At 38.3% G+C, this 26,951-nt stretch overlaps 1 protein-coding gene across 5 annotated transcripts in view; it reads left to right on the top strand.

Moving 5' to 3' along the window:
- The window catches only part of MFS16 (major facilitator superfamily transporter 16), a 168,800-nt gene that overhangs the window by 2,300 nt on the left and 139,549 nt on the right, over positions 1 to 26,951 (top strand). For 2 of the 5 annotated variants that reach the window (XM_070083733.1, XM_070083737.1), the window contains exons 2-3: positions 23,706 to 23,869; positions 24,501 to 24,579. In XM_070083733.1, the coding sequence (XP_069939834.1) occupies positions 23,706 to 23,869; positions 24,501 to 24,579 (243 nt within the window). Of the gene's footprint in view, positions 1 to 16,466; positions 16,686 to 20,072; positions 20,105 to 23,705; positions 23,870 to 24,500; positions 24,580 to 26,951 lie in introns of those variants that run through there. The other 3 variants (XM_070083732.1, XM_070083735.1, XM_070083734.1) reach the window with 3 other exon arrangements.

The following is a 26,951-nucleotide window of genomic DNA, read 5'->3' as shown; positions in this document are numbered from 1 at the left end:
CCTCCTTTAAAGTGCAGGCACTGTGCTTCCCACCTTCACCCACTAGCTAACTAGTTTCCTCTGAATTCCTTCATAAATGTTACCCTGCTCACACTCCAAGAGCAAAGGATTCTATGGATAAGTGAATTTTGGAAGACTGTGGCAAGCACTAACCTACCCTAACCTGAGCCAAAATTATGTTGTGGATAACTAGTGGTTATATTTTAATATCATTGATCCTACCGTCTGAAAAGCTCGCTGTCATCACTGATGACAGCGAGCTTTGCAAGTAAGTAAGTAAGTAAGTTTATTCAGGTATACACAAATACAGTTACATAGAATTATCATACATAGCAGCATATGTGTAGAGAACCTAGGATAACCCAAAAAAGTCAGACAGAGTGACTTATTTCCATTGGGGTCCTTTTACCTTATTATTATAATATAAAGGCTATAATATTTTCTTATTATTCTATAATGAAGATAACATCTTGTAATTATACTAAAAAGACTATCTACTACACAAGGGTCATTAGGACTATCTACAATACGAGGGTCATTGCTAGGAATAAGGTAAAATTTACACGTATGTTAGCTAAAAAATAGAAAATCATTCCCCTCCCTTTCTGTAGCTACATTCATCAGACACCTTTTGGCACTCTTCTTGAACTGGTTCATGCTATGACTGGCTTTGACATGTGCGGACAGTCTGTTCCATTCCTTTATTGCTGTACAATAAAAGGTGTTCGAAGCCTGGCCAATGACTGTGGGTACTACAAAGTTGTGCTCTCTCCCCCTAGTACTATGATTGCTTTGGCTCCCAACCTTGACAGAATTGACAGTAAGATATTCTGAGACATTGTTTGTGAGCAATTTTATAAACATGATTTAGCTTCAGTTGTTTTACTCTGTCTTCAACATTCAGCATCTCCAACTGCTGTAATTCATTCTGGCCTACATGCTCTCTTGGTCCCAGCCCCAGGATGAATCTTACAATTTTGTTCTGGGTGATTTGCAGTCTATCTTTCAGTTTTTTTGTCAAGGCAGAGTACCATGAAGAGCAAGCGTAATCTATATGGCATTGTATAAGAGCTAGACATAGAGTCCTGCGAGCCTCAGTAGGTAGACACTGTGTTGTCTATACAGGAACTTCAGTCTGGCATTCGCTTTCTTTACTACACTGTTCCCTATCAATTCTCCTGACATGCATGGGTCAAAGGGGATTCCCAGATATTTTACTGATGAAACCAAACTGATGGGCTCCCCATTACATTGGACATTAAAATTATTTACCATTCTCAGTTTATGTTTCGTGCCAAAGAGAATGGCTTCAGTTTTCCTGAGGTGTAATGATAGTTTGTTGTCTACTAACCATATGCTGCAGGACTCCACTTCCAGTGTTAAAACAAAACATTAGCTATATTTTGTGGGTCTTTACCTGACACCAACAGAGCACTGTCATATGCATACAGTAGGAGTTCGCACGTGACACTGATAGGCATGTCATTGACATAACATAAGAATAATAAAGGACCCAGAATACTACCTTGGGGAACTCCACATGCTATCGGCAGGGGTTCTGATTCCGTTTTGTTTGATTTTGACAATTTGTCTCCTGTTGCTAAGGTAGGACTTAAACCAGTCTACAGAACCTATACTGATAGCTTGAAGTTTCTTACATAATATATTGTGGTTGACAGGATTGAAGGCCTTTTGCAGGTCTAAGGTTACCATACCTATGAGGTTCCCCTTTGACATTTCAGTTCTCAGGTAATCCATCAGATTAATTAGGGAGGTGTCGGTTGAGTAAGATCTTCTACAGCCCGATTGATAGTTATGAAGAATGTTGTTGTCATTAAGGTACTTAACTACTTGAGAGTACACTGCCCTCTCTAGAACTTTGGATATTATACTGAGTATACTAACAGGCCTATAGTTGCTTACATCAGACCTACTATTTTTCTTGAAGATAGGAGTAACTCTGGCCTCCTTGAACCCATCCGGTACGGTATTAGTGATGATTGATAGATTTATGTATTATGTGAGCAATAGGGATTGACAGTTCAGAAGCACCATCTTTTAGGAACTTAGACGGGATGTTATCCGGGCCAGTGCTCTTAGTTGGGTTTAACCTGCTTAGTTCTTTTTGAATAAAGTCATGAGATACACCTACTAGTTGACAACTGTTTGGGGTTACCCCTTTATTGGTATATTATGTTTGAAACTTATCAGAGTCTGTGTTAAAGGTATTTGATGCAGCTGGTAGTTTACTTACTAGTGTTGATGCAACAGATGTGTTGTAGGAATTAAAGCAATTTGCCACCTTATTTGTTTCGTGGCATACCTCGTTATCGATAGTGAGTATGTACTATGTTAGACCTATCTACTGGCTTATGGCTATACCCCAACTGTTTTAGTTGTTGCCAGAGCTTTCTGGGGTTATGCTTATACTCTTCAATTTTTGAGCAATAGTGCTTTGCCTTTGCTCCTTTTATAAGTCTCTGCACTCTGTTCCTCACCCTTTGGAATTCATTTAGTGCTGCAATATCCTGTCTGTTTGCTTTAAATCTTTTTAGCAGCTGGTCTCTGAATTTCATATTATCTAATATCTCAGTAGTCATCCTAGGTTCGGTTCTTCGTTTAATCCTAACCTTTTTAACTGGTGCAATATTATCAAGGATGGTAGTGAACGTTGTTTTGAATTTTTCCCAGGCATCATTTACGTCCATGCAACTTGTTATCTCTGTCCAGTTACAATTGTGTAGCCTATTTACCAGTGTTTCTTTACTGTAGTTTCTAGTTGACCTCATTTTTATTGTCCTGTGTAGGCCTATCCTATCCCTAATGATTTTCCTAGTGCAGTAAATGATGAAATGATCACTAATGCCTGTGGTAATGACGCCTGACTGACTAATGTTCTCAGAACGGTTACAAAGTATGTGGTCAATTAGGGTGGCTGAGAACTGTGTGATCTGGGTTGGTGTATTAATTAGTTAAGTGTAACTATTTAAACCTAGAATTTGCTTATACCTTTTGCATAGCCCGTTATTTTGCTGCTGAAAACAGATATTAAAGTCTCCCAGTATTATTGTCTCACAATTGTTTTCAAGTCCGGACAAGACTCTGGAAAAGTCTTCTAAGAACTGGTCCTGGGTAGGAGGGCAGTAACTAGTTCCTACTAAGATGGGTTTGGTCTTGGGAAGCAGCACTTCAAACCATAGAATCTCCAGTTTATTGTTATTTAAATCAGGTCTAGGGTTGTAAGCTAAGTCATTTCTAATGTAGGCACATACTCCACCACCTTTTCTGTTCCTATCTAAGCGTTTTATATTGTAACCTATTTTGACCTCGTCGTCAGTCACCGTATTATCCAACCAGGATTCAGAGATGGATATAACTGCTGCCCTAATTTTGTTAGCTAGAATCCTAATCTCTGCCAATTTAGGAAGAAGTGATCTTGGGTTGACATGAATAAAGTGAAGGCCTGTTTTCATAAAACAATTATAATCATCAATATATGGCAATGGGTCATATGTATTAAAATTAGGTAAATCAATGTCATCATTGCTAAAGGGTAACTGTGCCGAAGTGCATTTGTTACACACAAAGTGAATTCTGGCACCGTTACTGTAATTGTACATACATCCATCATGCACCCACCCCTTACACATTTTACATAAGGTGCCTTTTCTGTTTTTCAGGCATACTTTAGTACAGTGTATGCACCTGTTTGGTAGTGTTTGAGATAATAATGGCTGTATTGTCTCACATTGACCTATGTATACATTACATATGGAGTTAAGGTTATCATTCCTAGCTACTAGACCGTCATTAACACTGTCATTTATCTGTCTGTTTTGCCTCTGCACAAGAGTTTGAGGTCCTGGATTAATTTGGATATCGCCACTTAAGAGCGCTACAATAAGAGCTGTGTGCCACTGTTTTTGTTTGGGTATGCGGTGTTGCCATTCTTGCGGCAATAGTGACATTTACTTTTCTGGTAGGATGGCAACTGTTGGGCTTTTACTGTCCAGGGCGCTATTACTCCATTCGCCTTTTCCAGCCCCCATGACTGATTTCTATCTTCATGGAATTGCAGGAGAAAGATAAATATAATTATGGCAGCCTGTACCCCCCTAATGCCTGTCATTTTCACTCTTCGCTCTTTTACTCATATACAATAATATTTATTTTTCTTTTCCAGTCACCTAGTACACCCTAGTATCTGCTTTAGCAATCACCACTGAATTACTAGTAAATTTTCTTCTTCAAAACCCTCTTCACTGCTCACTTTTCCCTTAACTTCACACACCCCTTTCAGTTAACCCCTTATTACACACTCCCCTTCCCACCTCACTTCACAGACCGGTTTCACCTATTAACTTCTAACTCCTTTCCATTATGGCAGACCAGAAAGGTTTAATCAATGGTTTTATCCTTCCAAATCCCCCTCAATTCCATCTATCGGGGATTGTGTCGTGTTGTTGACTGCCTGACCTGGTCTGCTGACTCAGCCATTTTTAAAAACACTGAGGGAAGTAAATGCCACCTACAACCTGACTTTCCTTGAGTTTATAGATATATTTGGCATTTTCTGCTATGATTCTCTCACTGTACACTGGTCAGCTGAATATAGGTCAGCTACTAAAACATTAACCTTGACTGTGTAACTATTCACTTCTTTCCCACGACTGTCATGATCAGGCAGTGTCAATTGACAGTATTTTCATTTGATTATTTTTTAAAGTTTTTAGATCCTGCTGATAGACCGCTCCGTATTTTTAACCATTTATTTATATGGGGTGTTTACTTTTGGCTCATTCATTCATGTGGGATATCATAGAGGCACTGCCTAACAATTTTGTTTTGTATTATGCCAATGTTCTTTTACAACTCCAAAATTAAATTTAAAATTTAGAGCTGACCCCCTTCCCTTACTTGGATCAAACCTAATTACCTCTTATTTTCCAAGTGCTATGTAACCCCCTTACAGGATTGGCCTGGTAGGCAAAGCTCTCTCTTCACACGCTGAGTCAGTGGTTCGATTTTTGGCAGGGGTGGAAACATTGGGCGTGTTTCCTTACACCTGTTGTCCCTTTCACCCATCAGTAAATGGGTACTTGGGTGTTAGTTAATTGGTGTGGGTTGCATTCTGGGATAAAATTGACCTAATTTGCCTAGAATGCTCTGCATAACAAGGGGGCTTTCTATATAGTTGTATGACATTGATGTCAGCTAGGCCTATGTACCTTGTACTTGTACATGTAGAAATAAAGATATGTTCTATTATTATTATTCCCCATTAATATATGGTAATAAATCTTAAAATTCTTAAGGAAGAGTTTTTAGTAAATCTTGTAGATTTAGTGTAGCATATATGAATAGTCTATATGTTCAGTAGATTTTAGTTTTTAAATTACAGTTCAGTATTTATTTTTTGTTGTGTATATGTATGGAGAATTTAGATCTAGTCTGAGATGTTGCTTATGACAGTCTTATGTGTTTTGATGATTGATTTTAAGTAGTTTGTTGTTGATCCCCAAGCAAGTAAATTGTCAGCGAGGTAGATTATTGTATTGTACTAATGTCAGTTTTTTTGTGTAGTGTGTATTATAGCATATCTTTAACAAAATCTAAAAAATGTCCACTGTTTTGATGTAGGACAGTACTGTACTAAAAAGCAAACAACTTTATAAAGTTCTTACTATATAGTATACAGTTATGGTCATTGGCATGTGTAAACTACTTTATAGAAAGTCCCTTGTTAACCCTTTGAGGGTTTCGGCCGTACTAGTACGGCTTACGACCCAGGGTTTTTGACGTACTAGTACGCCTAAATTCTAGCGCCCTCAAATCTAGTGGGAGAAAGCTGGTAGGCCTACATATGAAAGAATGGGTTTATGTGGTCAGTGTGCACAGTATAAAAAAAATCCTGCAGTACAGTGCATAATGAGAAAAAAAAACTGACCGTTTTTTTGGAATAAAACAGCGACTTTGCACTGTATTTTCGTATGGCATTTATTGTTGTATTCTAGTTTTCTTGGTCTCATTTTATAGAATGGAAGACATATTACAGAAATTGAGATGATTTTGACTGGTTTTACAATGAAAAGTACCTTGAAATTGAGCTCAAAGTAGCAGAAATGTTCGATTTTTACCAAAGTTCAAAAGTAAACAAATCATGCCAAGCGTCCAATGCACGTCAACTGGTGAGTCTAATATTCTTTCACAAGTGCGCCAATATTATTTATACCATTTTTTACACTAATGCAGTAGTCCGCATAACAGTAAATCTTCTATTTTTTGTGAGAATAAAAATTCAAAGTGGAAAGCAAAAGAATGTAAGAGGGGCCTTGAGACGTGACTAATGAACAGAGGAAATGTCATTTTAGTGCCAGGAATGTCTTTCTTGTTTATTCTGGACCCTGTTCGGAAATTGGCATCTTTTGAAATTTGTGTGAAATTGGCAAAATTGCTAAATTCTGACCACTGTACTGGATAGTTGAAATTGGTAAATGGGTGGTTTCTTGCACTCATTCGATAGAAAAAATGGAGTTCTAGCGAAATATTCATGTTTTTTTGTCGACTAGTACAGTGGAATTGGCCGAAAATGGGGCTCAAAGTGGGCAAAATCGCCGATGCGTAAACATCGCCGAGACTGCTAACTTCGTGAGAGCATAATTCCGTAAGTTTTTCCATCAAATTTCATACTTATGATCAGGAAAAAATTCTCTCTCTTTTCATAAGAATTTTTTTTTTTTTTTAAATTTGGCCGACCCTGAGAACGAATCTCGGAGAGGGCCTGTCAACCCTCAAAGGGTTAAGTAAAGCATTTTGGGCAGAATTATATTATCACATAGGTCACCTTCATCACTGGGATGATACCTGTATATATACAATGAAGTGGTTATTTAATGGCTTACTAAGTTGTTCTTTGCATTTCTTAAAAACACATGAAAACATCCACTGGAGCCAAGTGATATGTTTGGCTAGAATCTGTCTGATTTTCCTTTGAGGAATATAATGTATGCTGTTGGGGTAAATTTTACCATGCTTTGAAAAATATCATAATGACAATCCACAGAATTACTGTGTATTATGTCTCCATGATATGTAATCCCGAGAAAAGGTAACTTGTTCAGCACTAGTTAGGGGATCCTGATTAGTTATTGTCCTGACCTCAGGTTTATCTGGACTTCCTTGTTTCCCAGAAATGGGTCAGCCTGATTGCTCTTTTTAGGTGGTTCAGTCACATATTTTTTTTAAATGCAGTCTTGTACTACCAGTATGAAATTGTAAATCTGTACATTTCCTGTAACAGTACTACAGTCAACTTGACTGAAATTAAAATCCCCAAATACAGTGGACCCCCGCTTAATGATCACCTCCGAATGCGACTAATTATGTAAGTGTATTTATGTAAGTGCGTTTGTACGTGTATGTTTGGGGGTCTGAAATGGACTAATCTACTTCACAATATTCCTTATGGGAACAAATTCGGTCAGTACTTGCACCTGAACATACTTCTGGAATGAAAAAATATCGTTAACCGGGGGTCCACTGTATTACATTTTAATAGGTACAGTACCTAGGTGTTAGACAAGTGTTGTAGTTTCCATCCTAGAGAAGACCAAAGAGCCCCATTGGAAATTGCTTAAGCCACATTGCTTGACTTGCCTTGGTTATCCTAGGTTACTAACTCTTTGGTTAATAATCTGAATAAAAACAGCCAGTATTGTGAGAGAGAATCTGTTTGCTCTTCTCATGCATTGCATAGGCAATTGAGCAACAGGACCATCTTGAGAATGCAAGCTCAAGCCACTGTGCTATTGAAGTACAGTGGTACCTCGAATTCTGGCCATAATTTGTTCCAGAAGGCTGTTCGAGTGCTGTTACTGAATGAATTTGTTCCCATAAGGAATAATGTAAATTAGATTAGTCTGTTTCAGACCCCAAAAATATACTTACAAAAGCACTTACAAAAATACGCTTACATAATTGTTCGAGATGGGAGCTGTTCGAAATTCGAGGTACCACTGCATATTTCTTCCATATTTGTGTCTGGAAATCTTTACAATTTCATCTCAGTTTTTTCTGCATAGCACACTGAAGATTAGCATTTTGTCTGTTGTGAAACTGCATCTTAACCCTTTCAGGGTCCAAGGCCAAAATCTGAAGTGGTGCCCCAGTGTCCAAGAATTTAAAAAAAAAAAATTTTTTCTTTTTTCTTATGAAATGGTAGAGAATCTTTTTGTGAATGTAATAAAACAAAAAGTACGAGATTTGATGGAAAATTGACGAAATTATGCTCTCGTGAATTTTGATGTGTCAGCGATATTTACGAATCGGCGATTTTGCCGACTTTCACTCCCATTTTAGGCCAATTACATTATTCCAGTCGACCAAATTCTCAGCTATTTCACTAGTATTACTTCTATTCTATCGATTGAGCACAAGAAATCGCCAAGTCAACCGTTTCAACTACAAAATAAAGTGACCGGAAATTGGTAATTTGGCCAATTTAACACAAAGTTCAAAATATTCCAATTTCAAAATAGGGTCCAGAATAAACAATGTAAGTATTCCTGGCACTAAACTAACATTTCCTCTGTTCATTAGTTATGTTTTGAGGCTTTACAGATAAATTCCATTTTGATTTTTTATTCACAATGAATTTTTATTCACACCAAAAAACAGAAGATTTACTGTTATGCAGAATTGTAATAATTGTATAAATATCATCACCACATTTGTGAATGTATATTAGACCCACCAGCTGGTGTGTATTAGACGTGTGAGGTCGTTTGTTTACTCTTGAACATCGGCAAAAATTCAACATTTCTACCACTTTGAGCTCAGTTTCAAGCCATTTCCAGTGCTAAAACCAATCAAAATCATCTCTATTTCTGCAATATGTCTTCCATTCTATCAAATGAGACCAAGAAATCACAAATACAACTATAAAAAACATACGAAAAAACACTGCAAAGTCGCTGTTTTAATCGAAAATCATGGTCTCAGTTTTTTTTTTCTCTCATTATACACAGTGTGCTGCAGGATTTGTTTTATGTGGTGCACACATACCACATAGATGTATTCTCTCATATCTAGGCCCAAATTTACCACTCACAGTTTATCAGAGTGAGCTGAGCTCATGACGTAGATCTACGGTTTGGACCCTGAACATAAAGCCGTAGATCTACGGGACGGACCCTGAAAGGGTTAACAGCCTTAATGTGGTACTCTATAACCCCTATGAATTTAACACTTTATTATGAATTTAATAATGGTAATAACAACATCCTCACTGTATACAGTCTCTCTTCACTTAACAATGGAGTTCCGTTCCTAAGACCACATCGTTAAACGAATTCATCACTAAGTGAGGAGCACACTAAAATAGTTGTTTGTGTCAACCATCTTTGATACTGTTTTAATCCTCTTCAAGTGGGGGCTCCTTGGCGTGGTGAAGAGGCTCTTGGTCTGAGGAATTAGACCTGTTGGTCTCCTTCCTCAGACCGAACCTAATTACCCCCCAATCCCCCCTTCCCTATCCCATCCTCCCCTTTTTCCTTTCCTCCTCCTCCTCCCCCTCCCCACCCCTCCCTTTTGCCCTTCCTCTTTTTGGCATTTGGGATTTTTCTTACAGGCATGCTAGTTCCTAGGTAGGGGAAAGGGTACCAGAGTCCATCCCATTCCGTTGAGGTTCTTGGCAGTGGCGTAGTTTGCCGTGGAATCTGGATTGCCTGGGGATGTCCCGATCCCTCTCCGGTATCCCGGAGGGTGCCTTTGGGTATCTTTTGGGCGATGGGTGTATCTCTGGAAGCCACCTTTCGGATTCTGGGGGTGGTGGCCGAAGGAGGTATGCTTTGTAGCGGATATCCGGCTGCCCTCTCTTTTGTCCACCGAGGTAGCTCGGCAGATGCGAGGTTGATATCCCGGATTGCTGGTTTACTGGCATGAAGGGTAGGTACGGCACGGGTTCCATGCTGCATCTGCGCTACTTACGGTGCTGAGGTCCTCTTGGGTGCGGAGGGAGATTTCCGGCCCTTTCATTCCTCCTGGAACTATTCCTCCCCGCTCCCCCCTTTTTTTCTTTTTTTTTTTCTTTTTTTTTTTCTTAAAAACAAAAAGAAAAGAAGTAACCTAACCATGGAGAACCCAGTCCATGAACTTACTACCCCCTGGCCCCTTCTTGATACCGCACCCCATTCTGACCCTGCCTCGTTTTTTGACCACTCTTCGGACACTCCTGCTGCCCCTGTACCTCTTGCTGGTGCTGTTTCCTCACCCGCTTCAGGTACCAGGTTTCGACTGACTCCTTCGATTTGTCTGACCTCCGCTCTCTTTTGACATTCCTTCCGGCCTCTCCCTCTATGGTGCGGCAATTTTCGAATTGCCAGCTCATTTCACGTCGGACCAACTCCGGTCCCACTCCTAAATGCTAACGACAATTGCCTGATGATGATGCTTCACCACCACCACATTCTTCTCACAAAAGATCAACACATCAAGCACTCCCTTTCCATGCTCAGTTTTGGAATGCACAATGGGCTAAATTCTTTACTTTATGACTGACTTCCTCTATTGCCTATCTTTCCGACCGTAGTATTGGCAAGGCGCTCCTCTGTCGTGTTGGTAGAGATGTTTCCTTCCATGCTCTGAAGAGCGGCATGCGCATCATCACTGTTCAGAATGCTACCCAAGCTCATGATCTTTCTCTTCTTTCACATATCGATACTATTCCTGTCACTATCGAAAAACATCATTCCCTCAATTCTTGTAGTGGTACTGTCATTCTGCCCCATACCATAGTCCAACAGAATTTTCAGGCATGTGGCAATGACATTCTTGATCAGCTGGAACTCCAAGATCTCCCAATCCTCAAGGTAGATACTTATGTCCTTCCTGCCCGTGGGCGGAGACGATACCCTTGCAATGTGGCTCAATTAACTTTCGACAGCTGTGAACTCCCGTCCTCTGTTTATGTAGCAGGACATCGGTTACAAGTTCGAAAGGTGATCCCTACACCACAACAGTGTAGAAATTGCTGGCAATTTGGTCACTCAGCAAAATATTGCAGATCTATAGCCGAATGCCCAGTCTGTGGTGCCGACGACCATTCTAATACGTCTTGCACTTGACCTCCCTCTTGTCTTGATTGTCATGAGGCTCACCCTTCGTACTCTCGCCGTTGCCAGGTCTACTTAAATGAGCGTGAAATCCGTTGCCTCAAAGAGGCAGGTCTCCCTTATGCTATGGCAGTTTCTCATCTCCACCTCCAAGGGAGACTACCCCGTATTTCTTATTCTCGTGTTTCAAAAAGTCCCTCCACTTCTGGGGTCCCTTCTTCAGCAGCCTCCTCTGAGGAAAATGGTTTTTCGGCGCCTGGTTATCGGCCATTCGCTCGGTTATTGGCCGTTTTGGAAGCGTCCATCTGCCGGCTGGGGCAGCTTGCGCTTCAGTTTGACTTTGTCTCTCAGTGGCTGAGGAAGCTTCTGCTCATACATCCAAACATTTTGCTTGTTTACCATTGTTTTTAGTGGTTTTTCTTGCAGTGCAACTGTGGAATAAGTAAAGATGGCTCCAAAGAAAGTTCCTAGTAAACTTCCTGTGGTAAAGAAAGTGAGAAACACCATGGAATTTAAGCGTGAAGTGATAGAAAAGTTTGAGAGTGGTATGAAGGTGATGGAACTTGCCAGTATGTACAGTTGACCCTATGGGAATTCTGGAAGAATCACTTCACTGTCGTCCACTGCATAAGCTTTATAGGTAAGGCTTGGGAGGGAGTGACTTCCAGGACTTTGAACTCTGCTTGGAGAAAACTGTGGCCAGATTGTGTCCAGGAGAGGGATTTTGAAGGGTTTGAGGCTGACCCTGTAGACTCTATTGTGGCACTGGGGAAGTCCTTGGGGTTGGAGGTGAGTGGCGAGGATGTGGAAGAGTTGGTGGAGGACCACAGGGAAGAGCTAACCACTGAAGAGCTGCAAGAGCTTCATCTCGAGTTTAGATAAAATTTTACATGAAGGTTGGCATGTGTGTCATACTAACTTTGAGAAAGTTCTAGTTCATGATATGCAGTAGTAGTAATGCTATGGCCCTCAGAGTGGAGGCAGGTGAAAATTTCACCAACCCACAGGACACTTATCAACAATTAAATTAAAATTCTTTATTTCTCTGTTAATATTACAATGTAGGGTTTACATATTATAAGATATTATTACATATTATACAATACTTATTACAAAGTAGACCACTAGTATGCCTAGGTATGCTTAGTTCTTACTTTATATTGACACAGGATATGGATCATACTGGTATTAAGGTTAAGTAATTGTAGTGATTAAATAGATTTACAAAATTGAGGTAGTTCAGAATATTTAAGAACTTAGCAATTAGTTTATCTATTAATGGAAATGGTCTCGATTTGGCATGATACAGTTTTTATGTTGGAGTGTCTTAGGCAAACTTATGACTAGCTTAAGAATTATGAAGCAATAGTTGTATTCAGAATTTTATGTTTACAGTCATGTATAGATTAGGTGAAGTCACAGATATCAGTAAGTGTATTTTGCTTTGGATATGTGCAAGATAAAGTGGTTTTCATGTGGTTAGCTACCGGTTGGGTGTGTAAGGGAGATAATATCTTTTTTAATGGTGCTTTTGAAAATGGTGGTTGTGTCTGCAGTTCTAAAGTTTTCAGGCAGGGAGTTCCAGATTTTAGGCCCTTTTATGTACATTGAATTTTTGTATAGATTTAGCCAGACATGGGGAATGCCAGAGATGTTTGTGTCTTGCATTATGTCTGTGGGTCCTGTCACAACTATCAAAAAAGTGTTTTAGTTCAGGGTTAATATTGGAATTTATGGTTCTGTAGATGTAGATTGCAGAGTAGTAAGTGTGGATGTTCTGAACAGTAAGTAAGTTTAGGTCTTTGAAGAGTGGGGGGGGGGGTGTTGCCTAACATTGGATTGCATGATAATTCTTACTGTGGCTTTTTGTTGGGTTATTATTGGCTTTAGGTGGGTAATTGCTGCTGATCCCCAGGCACAAATGACATATATGAGGTAGGTATAGATGAGTGAATAGTATAGTGTGAGTAGGGCTGAGTGTGGTACGTAGTAACGTATCTTAGAGAGGATCCCAACAGTTTTGGGTACTTTTTCTTTGTTACGTGATGAATATGGGTGCTGAATTTCAGGTTGCTGTCGAGGTGTTGGCCCGGGAATTTGCCCTTGTTATGTTTAGCAATAAGAGTGTTGTCAATCTTAACCCTTTCAGGGTCCGTGCCGTAGATCTACGGCTTTACGTTGAGGGTCCAAACCATAGATGTACGCCATGAGCTCAGCTCACTCTGATAAACTGTGAGCATTAAATTTGGGCCTAGATATGAGAGAATACAGGGGAACCTCAAATTTCGAACGTATCGCTTATCGAACTCTTTGAAAATCAACTGCTTTTTTTGAACCAACTTTGTCTGTTATCAAACTCGCCCATATTTTTGAACCGCTGGGTACCAGACCTGTCCGCCAGCCCGCTCTGTCCGCGTCCCTGCACAGGCGCCTTGAGCCAGTCTAGTCTGGCTATGTTGATGCTTGAGTGAACCCTAACCTGTGGTCTCATTCAAACATTTTACAATTAATTCATTGTGTTTAGTGCTTGTGGGACTGTGAAATAAGCTACCATGGGTCCAAAGAAACTTGCTAGAGGTACCCCTGTGGTAAAGAAAGTGAGAAACACCATAGATTTGAAGAGGGAAATAATACAGAAGTAAGAGAGTGGTGTGAGACTTGTTGAGCTTGCCAGGATGTATGTTGACAGTTATTTTGTGAGACAGGGGTCCAGTGACTCTCAAGCTGGTCCTAGTTGATTAAAAGACAGAGAAGGGAAGTAACCCCAGAGAGGGCTTTGATACCTAAAGTCCTTATGGAGGGGGATTCCCCTTCAAAACACTAACCCCCCAACTCCCTCTCTCCTCCTCCCTATCTTCCAGATGCCATCACCAATCTTCAGTAAAGGTAAGTAAAAATGTTATTTTATATGTTTATTTAAATTTATTAATAATTGTACACTATATTTGTTGTGTGTATGTAAAACTGTAATGTAATACTATCTATAAAATGTATTTTTTTGTGAATATTTTTGGGTTTCTGGAATGGATTAATTGTATTTCCATTATTTCTTATGGTAAATATTGCTTCGCCTTCCACTGTACATCTACATGGTATGTGTGCACCACGTAAAACAAGTCCTGCAGCACACAGTGCATAATGAGAGAGATAAAACTGAGACTGTAATTTTCGATTAAAACAGCGACTTTGCAGTGTTTTTTTGTATGTTTTTTATAGTTGTATTTGCGATTTCTTGGTCTCATTTGATAGAATGGAAGATATATTACAGAAATAGAGATGATTTTGATTGGTTTTAGTACTGAAAATGGCTTGAAACTAAGCTCAAAGTAGCGGAAATGTAAAATTTTTGCCCACGTTCAAGAGTAAACAAATGACCTCACACGTCTAATACACACCAGCTGGTGGGTCTAATATACGTTCACAAATGTGGTGATATTATTTATACAGTTATTACAATATTGCATAACAGTAAATCTTCTACTTTTTTTGGTTTGAATAAAAATACGTTATGTGAATAAAAAATCAAAATGGAATTCATTTGTAAAGCCTGAAAATGTAACTGATGAACAGAGGAAATGTTAGTTTAGTGCCAGGAATGCCTGCATTGTTTATTCTGGACCCTATTTTGAAATTGGAATATTTTGAACTTTGCATTAAATTGGCCAAATTACCAATTTCTGATCACTTTATTTTGTAGTTGAAACAGTTGACTTGACGATTTCTTGTGCTCAGTCGATAGAATAGAAGTAATACTAGTGAAATAGCTAAGAATTTGGTCGATTGGAATAATGTAATTGGCCTAAAATTGGAGTCAAAGTCGGCAAAATCGCCGTTGTGTAAATATCACTGACACATCAAAATTCGTCAGAGCATAATTTCTTCAGTTTTCCATCAAATTTCGTACTTTTTTTTTTTTATTACCTTCAGAAAAAGATTCTCTACCATTTCATAAGAAAAAATAACAAAATTATTTTTTTAAAATTCTTGGACCCTGGTGCACACTTTGAAATTTGGCCTCTGGACCCTGAAAGGGTTAATGCTTAATTGTGCATCACCTGCTCTGTTAGCAAACATAATATAGAAAGTTTTATCAGTGTTGAGTGTAAGTTTATTGGCTGTCATCCATGGTAGATATTTTTAGTAGTTTCTTGTTAACAATGGTGTTGAGCGTGGCAAGATTTGGGTGGGAGATGGCATAAGTCGTGTCATCAGCAAAGAGAATTGGTTTCAGGTGCTGTGATACATTGGGAAGATCATTGATGTATAAGGGGAAGAGCAGGGGACCATGAACACTTCCCTGTGGCACTCCAGTATCAAGTCGTATTGAGGAGGTTGTCTTTAATGGTGACATACTGATACCTATTAGTAAGGTAGGATTTGAAATATGCAAGTGTATGGCCTCTTATACCATAATGGTCAAGTTTGTAGAGTAAGATGCTCAGATTTACTGTGTTGAAAGCTTTCCTTAGGTCAATAAAAAGTCCTAATGGATATTCCTTATTTTCCAGTGCTGTGTAAAGCAGGTCTATCATTTTTATAATTCCATCATTAGTGCTTTTGTTTTCTCTGAAGCCAAACTGGCAGGGGTTGAGTATGCTTTGTGTTGTTATAAATGAGTGTAATCTCTTGTGTACAAGTTTCCTGAAGATTTTGTATAACAGCGGTAAGTTTGATATTGGTCTATAGTTGTTACGTTTGTGGGGTCACTGCCTTTGTGTATTGGTGTAACCCTTGCTGTTTTGAGTAGTGTTGGGAAAGTGCTAGTTTCTAGTGATTTGTTAAAAAGTAATGAAATAGCAAGCGAAAAGACATGGGCTGCTCACTTGTATAATACAGTGGTCCCTCGTTTTTCGTAATTAATCCGTTCCTGGAGGAGCTACTATAAACAAAATTTACGATTTGCGAATCAATTTTCCCCATAAGAAATAATGTAAATACAATTAATCCATTCCTGACACCCAGAAGTATTAAAACAGAAATTTTTTTTTACATGAAATATACATGTAGTACATAAGCAATACAATGGGAAATGATGAATGAAACATTAACAGCATAACACTTACCTTTATTGGAGATTCTTCTTAGTGTATGGGAGACTGGAGGAAGAGAGAGATTGGATTGTTTACAGTTTGGAAGGGGAATCCCCTTCCAGCAACACCTCAGGTACCAATTGCTTCTCTGGGGTTGCTTCACTTCTCTGTTTCTTAATGCCACTAGGACCACCTTGAGAGTCACTCTAGTCCTGTCTCACAAAGTAACTGTGGAGAGAACTCTGTTTCTGGCATCTCTTTAACACTTCCCTAAAATGGCCCAAGACTTTGTCACTGTACATATTTCTCACTTTCTTTACCACAGGCTTGGCACTAGGAGCTTTCTTTGGAGCCATGGTAGCTTATTTAGTACTTGCAAGCACTAAAATGAGTGGAATATTATGAAATATTTCGTAGGAGCACTTGAGGGGACCTTCACTCACTGGTAAACAATGCCAGACTGGCTGGGTAGGGAGGCCGCCCCGGCTCACACCGTGCGTACGCGTCCCGGACGAACTACTATTCGCGAGTCAACCTATGAAAAGTGAGTCCATGTTTATAAGAAAATACCCCTATGATTGGCGAAATTTATGATTGCCGAGAACTACGAAAAACGAGGGACCACTGTACTGGTGGGACTTGAGAAAGATTCCCTGATTTATTTTTAAGTGACTTGATTATCATGGTAACTTTAGTGGGCTCAGTAGGTACAAGATAGTAGGAGGTTGGGAAATTCCCATCTAAGTAATCACTTGCTTGGGCGTTGGTACCTGGGATTTTACTGGCGAGATTTGATCCTGTGGTTGAGAAGAAGTCATTTATATTGTTTACTGTGTCAATAGGCTGTAGTGGTGTTAAGTTTGGTTTAGCTAGGACAATATCCCTATTTTTTTTCAGTTTGTGGGTGCCCAAAATCTGTGAGTGTTTTCCAGGTCTTTTTTTATATCTCCTCTTGTTTCATTGAATCTGCTGGAGTAGTACAGTTGTTTGGCAATTGTTGGGTTATTGCTGTGGCAGATCTTGAAGAGTAAAAGTTGTTTAAGTAGACATGCCTGTACAACTTCTGGAGCTGATTTTAAAAATTGCAGTCCTAAAACTTACATGATTCTTCCTTTTTCATAGTGTGAAGCCAAAGTAGGCAAAAAAATCTTGAATTCAGCTGCCTATATCTCCTAAAGGAAAACATTATTTTAGTATGACATTATTGAAGCCAGCAAGCCAAGTGGACATTGTCACAATCCTAAAATATCAGACTCCAAACATTTTTAGTTACTGTGCTAATGGTATCTAAAAATACCTTCACAGACCTCACAGTGAATTTTGGGCCATTTTTGAAGACCAATAGCAAAAAGCAACACAATCAGTTTTCTTAAAAAAAAAAAAAAAAAAAAACTTCATTAGAAAGAGCAGATTCTAAACTACAAAATATCTGTTTTCTGGATAGACTTTTTTTTCCCTTAAAGGGAGAAAACAGGCTTTAAAATATGGTGATTTTTGGCTTGCACAACATTGTAATGAAAACCAGGCATTTTTCAGTTGCTCCTGTTATAGAGCAACAACAGGTAGAACCTCGTGTTTAGGTGTCCTTATGCATTTTTCAGTGGGAATATCAGAAATTATCTGAATTGCTAGGGACCTATATTTATTTAGCAAATTATTGAGATTGCTCTTGGTGTACTTATTGTGCTACTGCTTTTTATTGGAGGTACCATACTTTGCACCATCTACGAAATCTCTTGCTTTCATACAGAGTGATGTCAGTGTGCAGGTTTGGGACCAGTCACTACCACATTTCAAGGAGTGCATTCCCAATAGCTTGATTGAATCTATACAGACATGTTGCATGGTGTGCAAACAGCATAAATATTTAAGTAAAAAGTAGTTGAATGCCTCCTTCCCTCTCTGATTAATCATGTTTCCCTCTTTCTGCAAACAACGAAATGCAGGACTCCTACTCTTAAGGTCATTTATGTGCCTATGGTCTACAATACATGTATTATCAACGCACTAAAAAACAAGGCAGGAGATTTAAATACCTTACCACCCTTTATATACAAAAAAGTGTCACAAGTACTATCACCAATCATTGCAACACTCTTTAACAAATCCATTGAATCCTCCACCTTCCCTACAGTTCTCAAAATAGCAAGGGTCACCCCGATCCATAAAGGAGGAGACCAAACAGAGTTGAATAACTATAGGCCAATATCCAATTTACACCCTCTCTCAAAAATCTTCGAAAAATTAATTCATAAACGAATCTACTCCTACCACATCTCCCAAAACATACTCAACCCCTGCCAATTTAGATTCAGGCCTAATAAAAATACTAATGATGCTATTATACACATGCTAGAACATATATACACTGCAATAGAGAAAAAAAGAAGTCCCACTGGGGATCTTCATTGACTTACGTAAAGCTTTTGATACAGTTGACCATGACTTGCTCCACGTAAAATTGTCACACTATGGTATAAGAGGGCACTCCCTCAACTACCTCAAGTCATATCTCAGCAACAGAAGCCAATATGTGTGCGCAAATGGGGCAAGCTCTTCCGCACAACCAATTACAGTTGGTGTCCCACAGGGAAGTGTCCTTGGCCCTCTTCTCTTTCTCCTATACATAAATGACCTACCAAATGCTTCGCAATTACTCAAACCCACACTATTTGTAGATGACACTACATACGTCTTCTCTCACCCGAGCCCAGTCACGCTAGCCAATACTGTAAATACCGAATTACAGAAAATATCTACCTGGATGAGGACTAACAAACTTACACTAAACATTGACAAAACCTACTTCATTCAGTTTGGTAACAGAGCTACAGATGTCCCTCTTAACATAACGATAAACGGATCACCTATCACAAAGCTAACAGAGGGAAAATTCAAAGGAATCCACCTTGATAATAGACTCAGATTTCATACACATATACAACAAATTTCTAAGAAAATTTCCAAGACTGTAGGCATACTATTGAAGATACGGTACTATGCTCCACAGTCAGCCCTCCTGGCCCTTTATCACTCTCTTATTTACCCCTATCTCACCTATGGAATTTGTGCATGGGGCTCAACAACAATTAACCATCTCAGACCACTATTACCCAACAAAAGGCTGCAGTTAGAATGATGATAAATTCTCACTACAGGCAGCACACTCCACCAATATTCAAAACACTCAACCTACTCACCATACAAAACATCCATACTTATTATTGCACCTATTACATACATAGAACACTTAACTCTGATATTAACCCTCCCCTCAAACATCTCCTTGCCAACCTCAGCAGAACACATGACCATAACACAAGGCACAGTTCACTCTTTGATGTTCCTCGTGTCCATCTCACGCTATGCAAAAACTCAATGCACATAAAAGGCCCTAAAATCTGGAATTCATTACCTGTAAATATAAAAGAAACACTACCTTTTTATAAATTCAAGTCTCTTCTCAAAGATCACTTACTCACCCAAAACCAAATAAATACTGAATAACTGAACCTTATAAATTGTATATCCTAAATGTTTCTCACAATAATATCACATAAATGTTAAACCTAGGACCCAGTCTAACTTTGTTATTTTTTAAATACACTACCTAACTGAATACTCCATTCTACTGAATGTACAGCAATGCATGCAACCATATGACCTGTCTTTGTAATACTCATTTGTGCTTTATAGTTATCTGTTTACAGTATTGTCTTATCACTGATTTCATCATTGCTTAGTTAATCTTAAGTTAATTTTAAGCCAGCCCGTAATGCTATGCATATAAGTGGCTTTGGCATGCTGCTCTTACCTGTATTTTTTTGTACCTCTGTATGTATGCTCAAATTACTAAATTACTAAAATTCTACAGTTGATTTGGCCTTGATCCATCTGGAGTCCTGGTCTAGGACAGATCTGAGGCAGCATTGATTCCTGAAAGCATATGTTGAATAATATCAGGTAACAAAAATCACAGATTAGGATGATTGCTCGATATGATTCCAGACAACCTCCATCCCACTATTCAAAAGTTTAAATTTATTCATTATTTGAAACATTCACACCTACTACTCTGTATACTACATATATGGGGCACTTAATGGTTATATCAACCCATCACTGACTTCCTGGACAGTTGCAATAGCACACAGACACACTACGTACTTTAAACAAGTACAGTGTATATATCTCTTTGATATACCATGTATTTGACTCAGTCTGTCAAGGAACTCTTCTGTAAATAAAAAGTCCTAAAATTTGGAACCTCTTCCCAGAAGAGGCTAAAAGGTCCCTCTCGGCCATTTACTTCAAAAATAGTGTTAAAAACACCTCTATAATTCACTGTACTGTACATAGTAGTTTTAGCACTTTCTTTCAATAATAATAATAATGTACTGTACATCAATTCTGCATAGATTAATAAAGGGTGGGGATGTTTGCAAGCTGAATGCATGAGCATGCTGTCAATGGCTTCTTCAAAGTCTACTAAAGATAGGGCAGTATCAGAAATTTTGGAGATGTTAACTGTGTACCGAGTCTTGCTTGTGAAAATCTCATTTAGGTTGATCTGCAGACTGATAAGTAGTTCACTGAAGATAGTCAGGCTTAACCCTTTGACTGTCGCGGCCGTATATATACGTCTTACGAGGTACCGTGTTTGATGTATATATACTCATAAATTCTAGCGGCTTCAAATCAAGCAGGAGAAAGCTGGTAGGCCCACATGTGAGAGAATGGGTCTGTGTGGTCAGTGTGCACCATATAAAAAAAATCCTGGAGCACGCAGTGCATAATTAGAAAAAAAAAAAACTCCGACCGTTTTTTTTTAATTAAAATGCCGACTTTGTGGTCTATTTTCGTATAGTATTTATGGTTGTATTCTCGTTTTCTTGGTCTCATTTGATAGAGGGGTAAACATATTATAAAAATAAAGGTGATTTTGATTGATTTTACTATAAAAAGAAACTGGAAATGGAGCTCAAAGTAGGGGAAATGTTTGATTTTTGCCAATGTTCAAAAGTAAACAAATGATGTCATTGTCCAATAAATGTCCAACTAGCCATTCTGATATGCAGTCATGAATGGGTTGATGTTATTTATACAATTATTACAGTATTGCAGTAGTCTGCATAATAGTAAATCTTCTATTTTTTTGTGTGAATAAAAATTCAAAATAGAAAGCAAGAGTAATATCAGAGGGGCCTAGAGACATGACAGATGAACAAAGAAAATGTTATTTTAGAGCGAGGAATGTCTGCATTGTTCATTCTGGACCTTATTTTGAAATTGTCATATTTTTTAATTTTTGTGAAATTGGCCAAATTGCAAATCTCTGACCACGTTATTGGGTAGTTGAAATTGGTAAATGGGCAGTTTCTTGTACTCAATAGATAGAAAAAATGGAGTTCTAAAGAAATAGCTATGAGTTTGGTCGACTGGAACAATGGAATTAGCCGAAAATAGGGCTCAAAGTGGGCGAAATCGCCGATTTGTAAATATCGCCGAGGTCACTAACTTCGCGAGACCGTAATTCCATCAGTTTTCCATCACATTTATTTTTTTTTTTGGTGTCATTACAATCGGGATAAGATTCTCTATCATTTCATAAGAATTTTTTTTTTTTTTTTTTTTTTAATTTTGTGACACCAGGAGACACCTCAGGATTGGGGGTTGCGACAGTCAAGGGGTTAAATATGCAGTACTGTATGTCAGGGTCAGGTTTAGCTTTGTGGAAGTGAGGTCACCTGACCATTGTGTTGTATGGGTATGGTGAGGGGTGGTGAGTGATCATGTGGACTAGAAGGCACATAGCTATAGCATCTCTACCACCCTTTCCTGTATGAGACTTGTTACCAAGGTAAAAACCATGGAAAAAGGCATAAAACAGAGTGAGGCATCTGAAGTTCTGATTTTGGAGAGTTTTTTCTTTGTTTATTTTAGCAGGTAAGTTATATACAGAGGTATAAGTGGACCCTTGAGTTTAAAACTTATTTTGTTCCAGACGGCTGTTTAAGTGCTGTTACTGAACGAATTTCTTCTCTTCAGGAATAATGTAAATTAGATTAATCTGTTTCAGATCCCCAAAAATACACTTACAAAAGCACTTACAAAAATACACTAACATAATTGGTGGTGTTGGGAGCAGTTGGGGCACTCGTAAGCCAAGGGTCCACCATATAGTGGAACCTTGGCTTACGAGTGCCCCACCATACAAATTTTTCAGGATACAAGCAGTCGATCAGTCAATTTTTTGTTTCTGGATATGAACAAAAAATCAGGATATGAGCTTCCCCCTCAAACAACTTTTTTTTAGACCTCCAGATCTTGCAAAAATAAAAGTGAATATAAAATTGTAGTTCATTGTCTTGATGTATTATGTTGTTTTTACTGCTTAAGACTATAATTGCAACAGAAATAGTAGTATTTCTTACCTTAAATTGTGGGTCTGGTGTTTGTGGATGATTGTGAAGAGAGTGGAGAGTTATGTTGTGGTCCTACTGGGCTGAGGTGGATGGTAGAGGTTCTGGTACTGAAGTTGATGGTTGTACTGGAGTGTGCATAAATTCTGTAATGGATTTCTGTTCTATTTTACCCTGCAGTACATTATACAACTGATGGTAAGGCATCAGCTGCTCTAGACACCATTTCAGGCTCCTCTTCAGTGAAAAAGTCTAACTTTAAGTCATTTAGTAAGTCAGTCAAGTCATTCAATCAGTCAAGTCAGTAAGTCACTCAGTAAGTCATTCAGTAAGTCAGCAACACTGGTATGCCTACTGGGTGTCATGATTGCTTGGCAGATACAAGGTATGGTAATTAAAACATCAAAACACAATTCACAAACACAGCTAGCTTGTAGGAAAGAGGTGGAACTGAAAATGTATTCACGAAGCTGGGATGGTGGTGTCTGGGATGGTGGTGTCTGGGATGGTGGTGGTGGGAGTGTCGGAGAATGGCAGGGGATGGTGGGAGGTCACCCCCGCTGACTCACAACAAGGCGGCTGCTTGAGGTAGGGAATGGCCACCACCACTTGTTACATAATGACACATTTTATTAATTCTAGAGTATATATCAGGTTTCTGTGTTATTTATATTGTTTATTATGTCATAATAGATGAATTGTGATAGATAAATGAGCTGTAGAGTGGATATTAGCATCATATTGAAGTATATTTGTCTTGCTCCCCCAAAGTAGGAATTCCACTGGAACGGATTAATGACAATTCAGTTAATTTAAATGAGGAAAATTGACTCAGCGTACGAGCAGATCGGGATATGAGCAAGGTCGTGGAACGGATTAAACTCGTAAGCTGAGGTTCCACTGTATAATAAGCAATTTATATTACCTCCTGTTTCTCAGGTTCTATATGACTTCAATAGGTTCAGTGCTTCCCTATGATTATAATACAGTAACAATAATTTGAGTAATACAAATTGCATCTACTCAAGTTAGAAATATACAGAAGTAACATTTTATGAATGTTTTACTTAACTTTGGCTATGTCTCCAGTTCCTGTTATGTATTTAAATCCACTGAGATGCTTATTTTTTCATGTTCTCTAGATATTCAACATGGATGTGGATTTTGACCTACTTGACATACTGCTCCTACCATCTTTCCCGAAAGCCTATATCTGTTGTGAAGAATGTCCTCAACCAGAACTGCTCGAACATGACTTCTCCATTTCAGACAAATGATTCCCACTGGTGTGACTGGAAGCCCTTTGGTAAGCTGTAATAGTTACTGCTAATATAGTTAATTTACACATTTTTTCAAGCATTTTGTATATAAATTATGCAACTTATTTTGTATAGCTTTATTTTGAGCTAGTGTACCTATACATGTACTACTATTGTTATTACTACCACAATGACTTCAACTATTATACACTTTTTTCCTTCACGTCTTTTTCTCCCCTCCTCCTTTTCCTTTCCCTTTCTTTTCTTTCCTTTCTTTTTCTTCCCTCACCTTTTCCCATCACTTTCTCCTCCCTCGTGTCCTTCCTAACCTCCTCCTCCTCATCATTATCCTTCTCACTTATCCTCCCTTACCTCATCTTTCTCTTTTGCCACCTCCTTGTCCATATTCCCCTTACTCTATCCAACTCTCTTACATCTGTTTTTTCTTCCTTATGTGAGCCTGTTGTTAAAACTGTTTTTATGTTTAGGTGTCAGGAATCATTTGGTAATTCATTGTGCCTTGTTTGGAGCCCACATTTAAAAAAAATTCACTGCATCTGTACACATTTCAGACCATGTTACAAACCTTTTGCTGTGTTCAGTGCCATATGTCACTCATTACAGTTACTGACCATATTATTCAGTTTCTATGAAACATTCCATTATTCTTTTCCTCAGATGGTGACGATTCAGCAACACTATTGGGCACTGTTGATTCATCTTTCTTATTTGCCTATGCTGCTGGCATGTTTATCAGGTAAAACAAAAATTGCATTTGTAGTTTGGAATGTTTATGGATGATTCTGTTTATTCAACACTGCTATGAGTTTTAGATACACAATATTGTTTGCAGTAGCTATTAAAATTTTTTGTAATAAATAGCTTGATTATTGACAAGATAAAGGCAGCCATTGTTGAACAATTCAAGCCTTAAGGGGGCTGTAGGGCAATTTTCCGCGCGCGCTCACCAAAAAATCGAAAAAATATGGATATTGAGTTATATATACTGAAAAATAGCTCAACTCTTTGGCAACACAATGGTACCAGAATGAATGTTCTACGACGTTTCTACAAGAAATTATAGTCATTTATATCAGGTATGGTGACGGCGATGTTGGTAGCGAGTCTGCTCACAGCCTATATATTTTTTGGAGTTATTTTCTTGTTTTTTATCGCCTTTTCTTGCATTATTCTTTCTAAAATAATAACTGACTATTTGGCATCATAAAACAGTAGGTGGGACTTATCCGCGGACTTAGAGACAACCGGGAACCAGACGGGAATGATCAGCAGTGTTCCAGCGCTCGAAGTGCCAGCCAGGAATCGCCCATTATTACGCTTATATCAGCTTATATATCAACTCTACGGCTTATTTGTCTATCAGAATTGATCTAATATGATATAATAAACACTCTAAATAACATACAAACATGTTATATACTCTAGACTGAATAAAATAGGCCATAATATGGCCCAGAGATTATCGGGAATATTTCGATATAAAAGTGTAACTGGTCACCCTATCGTCTCTGAGTAAGAGAAAACGGTGTTTAGAGGCTAACTGCACTAGAACATCAGTTTACTAAGAAATACACCCAAACAAACGCGATTTTCGCGAATTTTTTTTTTTTTTTTTTTTTTGGAGACGGGGGCCGGCCGGCGTTCCCGGCCGATATCTCGGAAGTAACTTATTCACCTATAATTCGAAGTGGTTCCTTTATTACTTAATTAAATGGAATAATATTCACAGATATTGTAGAATAATGATTTCTCTTATTTTGACCGTTGAGTTTTTGTAAATATTCCAAATACTTCGGGAGTTATGTGGGAGTAAAGGGCAGATTTTTTTGCCATATTCCAGAAACTAACAAACTTTATTTTTTTGTGAAATAACGATAAGGTATTTAGAGGGAAATATAACGGTCTGAATTAGTATTAGCATTGTTCTCTCGGCACCAAGTGTCCAAACAACCTTACGTAGCCCCATATAAGAATGACATCACCCCAGAGGGCATTTTCAGTAAATCAGTCTTTTCTCAGTTGTTGTTTGAGGTATATTTTTTATAAATATTTTCAAGAAAGAGTGAGAACACTTTGTCTTGTGCACCAAAACTGGAGAAAATCGGACGGTAAATAAACGAGTTACGAAATTTGCCCTACAGCCCCCCTAAGCTGTCTTGTCACATTACTGATGTACAGTACTGATACTTATATCTCATGCACTTGCAGTGAGTTGATAAACCAAAGATAACTGCAGACAGTTAGGGATCAAATCCTTGAACTTATAAAACCAGTTTTAACATGAAATTATTGCTTAGTATCACTTTTGGAAAGTACTGGTAGTAGAACTCTTCTGAGTAATTTATTTAATTGATTTCTGATATATGTACTCATATGCAGTATAACTGTTGTTGTACCAATAAATGGTAGACTTATACAAACATGTTTTTTTTTTCTCTACAGCAACAATAGACTCTAAAATTTAATAAAAATTTTTTACAGTAAGTAGTTATCCTCTGTGAGTGCAGTATCAATAAATCTGTCTGGGAACAATATTTTAAATACAGTGTACTTGCACTGATTTAAGAATTTTTATTTCACAGTGAAAGCATAATATACAATGGACCCCCGGTTAACGATATTTTTTCATTCCAGAAGTATATTCAGGTGCCAGTACTGACCGAATTTGTTCCCATAAGGAATATTGTGAAGTAGATTAGTCCATTTCAGACCCCCAAACATACACGTACAAACGCACTTACATAAATACACTTACATAATTGGTCGCATTGGGAGGTGATTGTTAAGCGGGGGTCCACTGTAATTTGAACTTATCTTGTAAGCTCTAATAACAAGGGATATAATTGCTGTACATCTAAATTGAATAGGTGCTACTGAAGAAAAAATCTTTGTAAATGAAGGTTTTCCATAAACAGATGTGGTAAATGTACTTTAGTTCTTTTAGTTATGATACAAACAACTAATTTGAAAACAGTGGAACCAAGACCATTTTGCAGTAGAAAGTTTTCGTAATAATAGATGTCATAGCTCTGGGGAAAAAATTAAGAAATATAGTATAGTATCAAAAGGTTATAAAGGACTGAGCAATTTGCTGGCTTACAGCTCATG

This window comes from Cherax quadricarinatus, chromosome 10, assembly GCF_038502225.1.
Source record: "Cherax quadricarinatus isolate ZL_2023a chromosome 10, ASM3850222v1, whole genome shotgun sequence".
Classification (NCBI taxonomy): domain Eukaryota; kingdom Metazoa; phylum Arthropoda; class Malacostraca; order Decapoda; family Parastacidae; genus Cherax; species Cherax quadricarinatus.
Note: the sequence above shows the minus strand (reverse complement) of the source record. Positions and strands in the feature narration are given on the sequence as shown.